This window comes from Clarias gariepinus, unplaced genomic scaffold (genome assembly GCF_024256425.1).
Source record: "Clarias gariepinus isolate MV-2021 ecotype Netherlands unplaced genomic scaffold, CGAR_prim_01v2 scaffold_38, whole genome shotgun sequence".
In the NCBI taxonomy this organism is placed as follows: Eukaryota; Metazoa; Chordata; class Actinopteri; order Siluriformes; family Clariidae; genus Clarias; species Clarias gariepinus.
This window is the reverse complement of record NW_026521005.1, coordinates 27501-39076: the sequence shown is the minus strand read 5'-3', so window position 1 is coordinate 39076 and position 11576 is coordinate 27501. Positions and strand designations below refer to the sequence as shown.

At 46.4% G+C, this 11576-nt stretch overlaps 1 protein-coding gene across 3 annotated transcripts in view; it reads left to right on the top strand.

Moving 5' to 3' along the window:
* The first annotated feature begins 303 nt into the window (after positions 1 to 303).
* Positions 304 to 11576, top strand: part of waplb (WAPL cohesin release factor b) — a 25461-nt gene continuing 14188 nt past the window's right edge. For 2 of the 3 annotated variants that reach the window (XR_008356805.1, XM_053490992.1), the window contains exons 1-6: positions 304 to 433; positions 1476 to 1969; positions 4967 to 5591; positions 7406 to 7689; positions 8336 to 8457; positions 11546 to 11576. The exon at positions 11546 to 11576 is cut by the window's right edge and continues 65 nt beyond it. Coding sequence is in view for 2 of the 3 variants with exons in the window: in XM_053490992.1 (XP_053346967.1) it covers positions 1498 to 1969; positions 4967 to 5591; positions 7406 to 7689; positions 8336 to 8457; positions 11546 to 11576 (1534 nt within the window). In the remaining variant the exon portion in view is untranslated. The other variant, XM_053490993.1, reaches the window with a different exon arrangement.

The window sequence follows — 11576 nt, the reverse complement described above, 5'->3', positions numbered from 1 at the left end:
TAGACATCATATTTAAATTGGAAAGTAACTCCCTTATTCAAAACTGCTGTTCCAAAATACATTTAATGATAAGAAAGCGATTAATTAATTTGAGGCGACACTATTTAAAATGCCACATATTTATAAACCTTAGAAAGGTGTAAGGGAATATTCTACACACTCTGTATGGACTACACTTCCCAGGGTATAACGGACACGACGTTACGTGTTCCTCGCGTGCGCTACGTTCCGGCTCAATTGGCACTTCATGCAGGCAATCAAACCGTTGGCGTATCAATCCTCGCCTCGTGATTGGATAGATTTGAGTGTCGTGCGTGATGACGTCTGACGTTGCTAGCGAAAGAGCAGAAGGAGGGAGGCACTCGAATGGAGGCCGTCGGTTTTGGAGAATCAGTTCAATCGCCTGAGAGAGCTGCGATAAAACCCTGCTAGAGTAGGTTTTACTCCTTCGGTATTTGCCCCGGATCGCCGCTGTAGCTCTCGCTGCCTCGCTGTTCCGCTCCCGCGAGCGCGCTGTCGGTTTATTCCGCGGAGCAGGTTCCTGTTGTTTATATTGTACACAGCCCGGAGCAGGAGGCCCGGCGCGCGCCTGACACTCGGGTAATGTAGCGCAGGCTAAAGCTAAGCTAAGCTAACGTCCCTGGGTTAGCGCGCGAGCGCCTCAGAAACTTTACCTCAGAAATCTGTTTATTTATTTACTTAGAGAGATATCACGCAGTGGGGGATGTTATAAAGTCTGTCTGAAGTAAACACTCTGCCTGGAATAAGTGTGTGTGGAGTTGTAACACGCAGCTAACTTTATTTAGCTAACTTCACACACACACAATTAGCCGAGGAGCTAGCAGGCTAATGAGTTAGCCGTTAGCATTTAGCTGTGTGTGTTACAGAAAAAAAACCCAGAATGCCGTCGACTTGTGTGTGTGTGTGTGTGTGTGTGTGAGCTATTCGTCAGACCTACGCCACAGAATTATCCCGCGAACGTAATAAAGCAGATTAATTTGTCCTGATTTCTCGTCTAAAAGCGAGCTGTGTGTGTCTGTGCCGTCAGTGTGTTACAGGAGTTTAACTAACACTAACTAGCTCGAGAATGCTAACGAGCTATAGCTAACACTACTGCTAATCAGCACTGGAGTTAGCCGAGACGTGTAGCATCGAGGTAGTTAGCTATTTTTTGATAGAAAGTGTAATAATATATTTTTTAAATATTATTTAGTGTGTTTTGGACCGGGATCAGACGTTAGCTGATTGCTTGTTAGCTAGCTAGCTAATCGGGGCTCAGAGCTAACTTTTTGTTGTTGTTGTTGTGAATCCAGATGTTGTCAGGTAGATGGTTGTTGTTTACATTTAGGCATTAATGCTGAGCTTTGTGTGTATCTGTGAGTTTTTGTCCTTTGCGCTCTTCAAGCCTCATCAGCTTCAGGCTGCTTCTGTGTGTTTATGTTGTCTTGTTTTTATTTCTCTCTCTGTCTCTGTAGAGAATATGAAACGCTCCTCACAATGACGTCTCGAATCGTGAAAACCTACAGCCGCAAGGCGGGCGACGGGACGTCCAAGTTCGACGAGGTTCTGTCCAACAAGCGCGCCACGCTCAGCACCAAATGGGGCGAGACCACGTACAAAGCCCAGTTGGGCTCCAAGAGACCCGGGATGAAGGCGGACAGACCCGACCGCACCAAGAAGCCCAAGATGGCGGAGGACGACGGCTCAGAGGACCCGTTCGGGTTCGACAGTGATGACGAGTCGAAGCCGGTGTCATCCCGTAACGCGTCCAAGTCGTCCCCATCCAAGGCGGGTTCTGTGGAAGCCGGGCTGACCCTGGAGCCCAACAGCAGAGTGAACCAGCCCGTCAGTGCAGAGGCGGCGGCACCCGGCCGGAACCCTACCCGCACTTTGTCCACCCTCGGTGCAGAGAAGAGCTCCGCTCGGGTACCAGAGGACTCAGGGAAGTTCTTTAGCAGCTCCATGTCAGGTATGGAGATCTTCCAGGTGGACCCATGGTTATTAACATTTATTAGTAACCTCTTCACGTGCATATGAGGTTCAGAGCTGCAGCAAGACCCTTGATAATTCACAGGCTATCGTGAGAACTCTGGAGGTGATTAGTTCTCGAGTTTGTTTCTTTCCTCGTGTGTCTCGGGACAGTCGCTGTTGGATAACAAGCAGCTTTCATTAATAAACCAAACCCCTTTTACACCATGACCCAGTTTCACAAACTCCTCAAACGTTAACGTAATGTCGATTCACGTGTCTCAGGTGTCAGGGTTTATATATAAGACCTGGATGATTATTTGTGACCTGGAGCTCATGATAAATAACTGCTCACACCAGATTTATCAACATGTGTGTGTTTGATCACAAACTCGTTCTGAGCCAGAGGGTTCTGAGCCAGTGTACATGATCTCTCCTGTCACCGCTCTGAGACATCGTTTATTCTGAGATTGATTTTATATCGTCAAGTAGCCGAGCTTCACGTCCCTGTGTACAGCATCATGACAGAATACCTCGGCACTTCATTATACAAACAAATGTGTCTGGTTGATGGAGTCGAGTGTCTTTTAGTAAAATCTGACTGTTTAAACAAGCGTACAATTTTAAAGATGGATGTCACAAGGAGCCATTATAAAGGAAGTAGGAAGGAAGGGAAAAAAACGGTGTTGTAAACATTTTGCATAGAACAAGTGGCTGTAAGGAGTAACAGTTATGCCTCTGTGTGTGTGTGTGTGTGTGTGTGTGAGAGAGATAGAAGGTGTAGGTATATCTGGCGTAGTTCAGATGCCCTGCGCTGTTTATAAGCACATCCTTAAGTCTTTTATAATATCAGAGCAGTTGACATCTGAGAAACAAGAGCTGCTCATGTTATAGCAGCGATAAACACTCGTCTCCTCAGCAGCCTCTTTCCCACAGGACATAAACCCGTGTCCTGAAAGCGTAGTTACAGCTTTACTCCCGACACCAGGGACTCCTCTGAGGAATAAATAAACTGGCACATTGATATAAATCTGCGCTATGATCAGAGCCGCTCTTAGAGAGAACTAATCAAAACCCTTCTGGTGTGATGATGCTGATTCTCCTTCAAACAGGAAGTAACAGATTGACATAACACTGCACACTCAGTAGACAGGAAGCTTTTGTATGTGTGTGTGTGTGTGTGCGTGCTCGCGCATCTGTGTGTGTTTCCTGACTGCTAGGCATGAGTGACAGGTGGCTCAGACCCAAACACATATATTCCCCCCCCCTTCCCCCTACCCAGAGGGAGTGTCAGCCTCGTCTCCGAGCGCTTAGTGACATTTCCCTGACAGGAAGTGGCATGCTTGGCAGCGTTACAGGGCTGCAGGTGACAGCGGGCTCAGACCCAGCGCGCCGGCTGTGTGTGATAAGAATGTCAGCGTTAATGAACCACTACAGTGAAACCTGATGGTTCTCTCGGAGCAGGAACCCCAGCAGCTGGTTGTCATGGCGTCGATCGTGATGCTCGGTAAGCAGGGAACCCGGTAGCAGTCGTGGACGTTGGTGTAGCTGTATGTTTGATATATGAAAACGTAATGCTATAGGTGATGGGTCTGGCTGTAAATTTGCTCGTCCAGGAGTTTGTGCTGCCCCCTTCAGGTTGGAGCTACTACCGACTCCAGTACATAGATGACATTTCTTGAATCCAAGCTGCGGGTTTCAAAGGAGTAAAGACAGAGTAATGGCCTTCTCTTTTACGTTTCCGCTCCACCTTGACTGGTGTTTCAGCCTGCCCTGTCTCCAGGGTGTGTGAGATCATTATCTGGGCGATGGAGTCGCCGATCAGTACAGTGTACTTCGCTGGAGTACAGTTTCCGAGCTCAGAGACACACAAGTGGTGTTGGAGTTAAAGAGGAGGATGTAAAGGCAGATTTGTTTCAGATGGGAGTTGAGATTGCATTCCAGCATTCGGTTTATAAGTGTGTGAGAATGTAAATCATATCTGTACGCTTGAATTTCTGCAGCCCTGCCTGGCTATCTACATCCTGGCTCAAGAGTGGCGGCTAATCGTCCCGGGCGGGTGACTGTTGTGTCAGGCATCACAGACTGTCTAATTGAGTGGCAAAAGGAGCTTTAAGATAATCACCTTGCACCTCTTTTTTTTTCAGTTTTGTTTTTGTGTTTGATGTGATCTTTAATGACCGGCAGTCTGACTTCAGAGCAGATCTGATCTCCTCGTGTCTGAACCTGTGGTGTTTATCAGGGACACTTCACTCACTGTACAGCAGTTTAGCCTCGAGTCTCTAAATCATTTTATTTACAGTTCATAATGCAATTAGTTACAGCTAATAACGGGTTACATCCTGACTTAAATGCAAACGTTCCTCATCTTGTTACTGCCGAAACCGTAACTGGCTTCTGGGATTTAAAGGCGCGATGTGTACGCACCGCCGCTACGCGCGTAACGTCCTTGTCCTTTTTTCATCCATATCTTTATATTTTTTGGGCAGTACACTAGCAGGAACGCGGATCAGGCTGCCTGTTGTGTGTCGTGATGAAGTTTGTGTGGATCGGCAGGCTGCGCTTTAGCATGAGTCAGACTGCCTCCTCTGCACCGCTCTGTTTTGACTCCCGGGGCAGTAATTGTTGTTTTGGTGCTAACCTCAGTTCAGCTACACTTAAGCGCTGACCTCCGAGGTGTATTATTCGGCTTTATTTTTTCAGCTTGGAAAGATTAGCAGTTGCTGCGCCCTCGGAGACGTTCCATCTGTTTTCAGGAGCGCCGTGATGACGGGTTTTGGCTGTCTGCATTTATCACCAACTTCATCATCTATCCTAAAAGCACTGTGTGTGTGTGTGTGTGTGTATGTGTGTGTGTTTATTTTTAGGTCAGAATAAACGTTTTTAATGGAGTGGCCGTGATATGATGTATATAAAATGTGTGTGTGCTTCTTTGTGATGAGTTGCATCACACATACAGGATTGTGTAAAAGTAATCTCTGCGTGTCTGTGTTTTCAGGCAAGACCCAGAGCTGGAACGACACGGAACGTCACAGCTACTCGTGGTATAAGATCGCTTCAGAGAGCGACCGCAGACCGCTAGCCCAGACCACCACCCTGAAGTGGGAAAAATCAGAAGACGAGGATTCGTTCGACGCGTGGGGCGCTATCGTTGGACTGGGCTCACGCTCCACATCGCCGTTCTCCGTCTCCAGAGACCCGACGTCCAGCAGCAGCCTTCTGACCAAACCCCCTCCCGAGGCCCGCGTCATCGAGGTCGGACAGGGAGACCTGGAGCTCCCGGTGGAGCCCTCGGAATCGGAAGACCACTCGCAGTCGCTGCTCAGGACCTCCAACTGCAGGACGTACTGCAGACCCAACAAAAACAAGCCATCCGCCCTCGGGGGCTCGTCCAACAGCGACGGCGCGGGGTCCGCGAAGGCCGGAGACGGTGAGGGCAAGAGGCGGGGCTGGATGAGGGACTACACAGTCCTGCATCCGTCCAGCATGTCCGCCTGCAACGTCACCATTCAGGACTCCATGGAGCGCGGGATGGAGGAGTACACGCCCAGCGCCCCGCCGGCTGATCCGGGAGAGACAGGACGGCTGAGGAAGAAAGTCGAGCCTGAGACCAAACCTGCCAGGTAACGCAGCAGCACAGTCTCCTTACATACAGCACCTTTAAATAAGTGACGTACTGTTCTCACTCCGAGGATGTTCACCCAGGGTCACTGTTCAGATGAGAGAGAAAAAAACATTGTTTTTCACTGTTTAACCAAAAAGGGTTGGGTACTGAAACCTGGTGCTAATATTGCCCCAGTGCCTATATAACCGGTTTGTACTAGAACCGAATCAGAGCGTAGATTTTGGTGCCTCACTCCGGTGCCACTGCACATGCATAAAAATCTCATGACTGAGGAACTCGGAACACTGTAATAATATAAATAAAAAAAACTAACTCAGGAATTGAGGGTATCTGTGTGCGCACAGTAATTACACTCACTCTGATGGCAGCGGATAGTGTTTGCTTAAAAATATCTTAAAGTGTGGCTGTTCTTCACTACAAAGGATTCTGATACCATGACATGCCACTAATGTCTTTCAACAATTCAGTGTAAAACCTAATCTGAGGACACATGGGGTGAAGTTAAAAGGGGAGGGTGGCACCATGACCGTCTCGGCCCCGGTCAGACCCACCCTAGAAAAGTCAGGAGAGGTGGGGTGTTTTTCCAGATAAAGCAGATATCAATTTAGTTATGAAAAAAATGTACTGTAGCAGACCAAGAATAACAATTACTTTATTGTCGTTGGTGTTGGTGTAAGTGATTTGGGTATTATCTGAATTTGTTGTGTTTTTGTTTTTACTTATATTTATGCATACTTTAGATTTTAAAGTAGTCTTTATTTTAAATATTATTTTTGAGTTTTCTTTTTTCCTTAATCCACTAATTCACTTTTTTTTCAGGCACATTTCAGGCATTGGTACTGTAAAAGTATTGATTTGGCACCGGTATTGTTAAAAAGCCAAACGATACCCTACACCCTAGCTAAACATGCTAGCCTCGTGAAGTGTAGGGTCAGGGTTGGGTTGAGAAGGAAATGCAGCAGAGTGTGGGGCCGGACATGGTGCAGGTATAAACAAAACAGGAAGGTCATGAAAGGAGAACATGCGGGTAGAGCTAGGAGCATGTCGAAGTGTCAGGATGGAAAACTTAGAGGAAAAGAACAAGAAAGGGTCAGGAAAAGGAGTCGTTTAAACAAAACACAAACCACACCAACACCTAAACAGAGGAACACCCAGGTCCAGTGGCCTACAGAGAAACCTTGATGAAGATGATAATCATCGCGACACTCGGGGTTCAGGTGCACACACGGGGCTTCGGCGCTTTCCTCAGTCCGGTTTTAATTCAATTGAGTTTTATTTGTATAAGGTTTTAACAATGGTCATTGCCGCAAATCAGATTCACAGAATTAAAAGAAAATTGGGGAAATGAGTGTGAAGTGTGAGGAGCGTTGAGGTCATTCCTCAGGGTGATGATGATGTGTTTTCACCACAGCTCAAAGTGTGATGAAACTTTTCTTAAGCAACATCTAAGTGATGTGACCAGAAGACGGTCCATGTCTCAGTCTGAGTGAATGTTTAGGGAGGAAAGAGGCTCCATCCTGCGAAGCTGCTGTGTAAGAAAGTTGATGTAGAATTTAGTTTCTCATGTTTTGAGGAATAAAGGCTGAGGAAGGGCAACAAAATACAATTTTTTTTCCCCACTGTTTCCGCAAAAACTTTCTGAAAGTTTTTCCACCGTTAATTAAAATTGTGTTTAGGGTGTGTTTCACAAAGCCTTGTGACGCAGTCAGGATCTGAATCTCATCGAAATCTCTTTGCTGTGAAATTTGTGTTAATGGCAAAACTGCTGTAACAGAACGCTGGTCAACACTGTGTGTGTCCCGGTCTTGTCAGGTCCAAACCCACTCAGAGCAAGACCAAAAAGGAGAGCAAACTGGACCTGTTCGGCTTCGACGACGGAGACGCCGCTTTACTGGAAGGAGACTCCGCCTCTTCAGGCAGCTCCAACTACAAGATCAAATACTTTGGCTTTGATGATCTGAGCGAGAGCGACAGCGGGGGGGAGGAGAATGAAGACAAGCCGAGGAAGACCAAGAGGAAGGCTCCTGCACCGGCGTCCGGAGGGGCGAGTGTGGACCATCCAAGACCTAAAGCATCTCAGGAGAACAGCAGCACAGGTCAGGAACTCAGTCACTCACTCACTCACTCTCTCACACACACACACACACAGAGGGCTGGTACAAGTGTAATAACCCTGTGGTATGATTCAGTGGTGTAACTTTCTTAGTGCAGTGATGCTGATTGATGAGTTGATCAGGGTGATACTCAATCACACCGTACCATATCTCCCCCCCCCTTCCACCCCCATCCCTAACAGGCGTCCTCAATATGTCTCTGACCATCAGCCCTTACATTACACTCCCAAATCATCATAAACATTCATGAGGGACTTTTCAAATAAGAGAGACTTGATGACATCGCTGAAATTATTGCCCTGAGATTTTTATTAGCTATCTGGTGTGTGTGTGTGTGTGTGTGTGTGTGTGTGTGTGTGTGTGTGTGTGTGCGCCCTTTCTTTGCAGGTTTTATCCATTATTTCAGGGTTAATTGCTTTCCTCTGGTCCATTTTATTAAACATGATTTATGATCTGTAGGACAATAATTTTCACTTCTTTGTTTTCCTTATTGTTATTTCACTTCTGGGTTTCGGTGTTAAACACCCCGGGGATGTACAGAATAAACCCAACTTCTTTATGTAATTCTTACTTGTGTCCTGATGGTAATGTGTGTTTATAACTGTGCTTCTCTCTTGTTGAAATGAAGATCCTCTGGAGATGCCTGAGGTGATCTTGCGCTCCACGTCTGAGGAGCCGAAGAGGCCTCAGGTCAAACCTCAGGAGAAAGTCAGGGAGAGCAGCAGGAGGATCTTCAGTGGACCCAAACGGGTAAAGCCTTCAGATTTACCTTCTGTCACGCTAATCACCACCATTCACATGTAGCTCACCTGACCTCACCTGAGTCAGCGCTGACCTGGAACGTTTAATTACGGGGCCGTGATGTAATAGCCGACACAGCGCTTACACAGTCAGGGTTTTATCACCTCTGGAGCATTGTTTACACGGCCTGTGTTTTTCAGACTGCAGCCAAGTCTGATGTGTATCACAAATCTGATCTACAGGACAGAGTATCCATGCTGTTATGTGACGGTGATCGGATCTGACTCAGTTTAGACTGGCAGCCCAAATCTAACATGTTGTCAAACCTTTTCTGCACTTGTTGCCGTGGTAACGATGCATGCAGGACGGTGTTTCCTCATCGCTGTGTTTTTCTGTACACCTGGACTGATGCATCACCCAAGAGTGATATCAGACCTTTTACACTGTCCATTGTTCTTTGTTTTTTCGCTCTCGTGGTGGGGTGGATCTTTTCTTCACTAAGTATGTAACAGTCACGCCTTTTTAGTTTTCCTTGTGGCTGAATTACCAGTATTTCCATCTCCCACTTTTTTTTTTTTTTTCCCCTAACCATGGATCCATGTCCGTACTGCGTGATCACTTGGACCCCTCCAGTATGAAGTCCTGTTTCAGGGACGTGCAGGTTTCCTCTTGCTTGTCTGCTTTTCTCGTCCTTAGTCTTAGGCATTTTGCACCGCTTCTCTTGTTTATTGCTGCTTTCCTTCAAACAGAGGCAAAAGTGTTGACATTGCCATTACCTCCTTCAGACTCGAGTACTTCCTCATTCAATTTTATGCTCAGTTTAGAAGCAGTTCAATCAGTTTAATACTCTTCTGTTTATATGTTTGTTTATTTATTTGTTTATTTCTCTTTTATGTCCTGCCCTGTGTGCCAGGAATACACCATTAACATATATATTATATACACCTGCGCAGGTCATTGCTCAGTAGCAGACGCAGTTCAACACAATCCTTTTGAATCTACACAATTGTATCTGAGAATTTCACAGTACATAATGATGATGCAGAAAGCAGTCACACGTTTCACCAGAGCTTCGTTTTATATTGTCAAGTGCAGATATGCTGGAGACCACGGGCAGGTCAGTGCCTCGCAGCGCCTGTATCACAAGAACATCCTCTAGGGGGTGATGTCACATGAACCAAATCAAACGTTACAGAAGGGAAACGTAAAGAAAAAACTTAGCCTGTGTTTCTAAAACAATACGGATCATAGCTCTGTGTTTGACTGTCAAGAATAATAACCTGAAATTTTTCAGACCGGACAGTGCTGTACAGAGAAGGTGTTGATTAACTCTCTAAAACAGCAGCTCCAACAGTAGTGCAGGATTATATGGTTGTGCTTTTTAAAATATTTTATTGTTTCTATAGTAACAGCTTGTTGACTGGGACTGTAACGCAAGAGAGAGAAGTGTCACCCTAACATTGTGTGAAAAGAAAAGATTACACACTGAGTGTATAGTGATTTTCCTCTAACAGCACCCACACACACACACACACACACACACACACACACACACACACACACACACACACAGTTTTATTTCTAATTTATAGTGAACTGATTTCTGGCCTGTCCCTAACACTATCGGAGTGTTGATGAGGAGTAAAGTGCTAACGCTAAACCTTCTTGGCCCGACGTGGATGACTCTGGGCGTGTTCCAAATCACTGCAGCCCGTCAGAGGCATTCGAGGAGAACTAGTTAATTAGTGCAAATGAAACCAGCCTCCCACGGCACAGCGCTTGTGGGGCCGAGCCTGTCCTGTGCCCGTCTTCGTCAGTGTTTAATAACCCAGCTGCAGGTCCGGCGGGTGTGAATCCCGCCCCGGTTGCCAGGTTGTTCCTTTCTCCCCCTGCTGACCTCCTCATTGTGTGCATCTTGGCAGCAGATGCTCCGTCAGTTCACGCTGTTTGAGCGGTCCTGGCGTCCGCTTGGAATCTCGCTCAGGCCGTTATTCCTGCAGCAGTTTTTCCTCTGCGCTGTCCTCCTGACGCTTAACGACCTCCGAGCTCAGCAGTTTCAAACGAGGCGGGCGATCCAGAGCCTCCTTAACGAGTTTTAATTAGAGACTCATTTAGAGGCGAGACAAGGAAAAGAAATAATAGACTCAGGGACAGAAAAATAAAGCTTTGTTTAATTTACTGATTCGTCTTTAATCCTCGACATGAGTTCTGGAAGAGCTCTGTCAGGGTTAGACTGATACATTAATCCTTTTATGTGTCTCATTTTAATTAAAAAATAAACATTTAGATTACTGTCACTTCTTTGCACCAAAACTGATCCTTAGACTCCTGGGGACAAAAAAAAAACATTCTGTATGTTATGTGATCTTAATGTAGTGCGTTTACTCCCACAGTTGGCATTATTATTATTATTATTATTATTATTCTTGGTGTCATCATTGCCCCTAGTGGTCAGATATGGTAACTGCAGGAAAGCAGGCACCATTGCGGGCCCATGGGGGCCGAAACCACACTGGCCCCTGCTCACCCTCAGGAGGAGAAGAGGACAGGATAGTGTGTATATAACACAATCAGGGTGGTGTGTGTGTGTGAGAGATTTGGGAGAGTGACAGAGGGATTATCCAGTGCACGATGTCTGTATATCAGGAAACCCTGACCTTGTTTCTCCACACAGAGGCTGAGGAAAAGATAAACCATGAGTAGTTTGGTTTTTTTCCCTCCAAGGCTGAAGTGTGTTTTGGGATGAAGCGGTTAGAGTCAGCTCGAACCCGGCTCGGACAGAGCTCTGTCACTCAGGAAGGTGTTTTAGGAGTCGGTGTGTTATTGTTTATGGTGTGTGAGTTGGAGAAGGTGTTTACTCACACACTTACACACTCACACACACACACACACACACACACTCACACACTCTCTCTCACACACACACACACACACCTCTCTCTAATCTGTGCTCCAGACTGTTAGCTCCAAACATTCAGTTTAACTACAGCCTGCAGGGGGTGACATAGAGCAGTGATATTCTGTCATCACTAATATGTACTAATACTGTGTGTGTGTGTGTGTGTGTGTGTGTGTGTGTGTGTGTGTGTGCACGCAGTCTCCCACTAAAGCTGTGTATAATGCAAGAC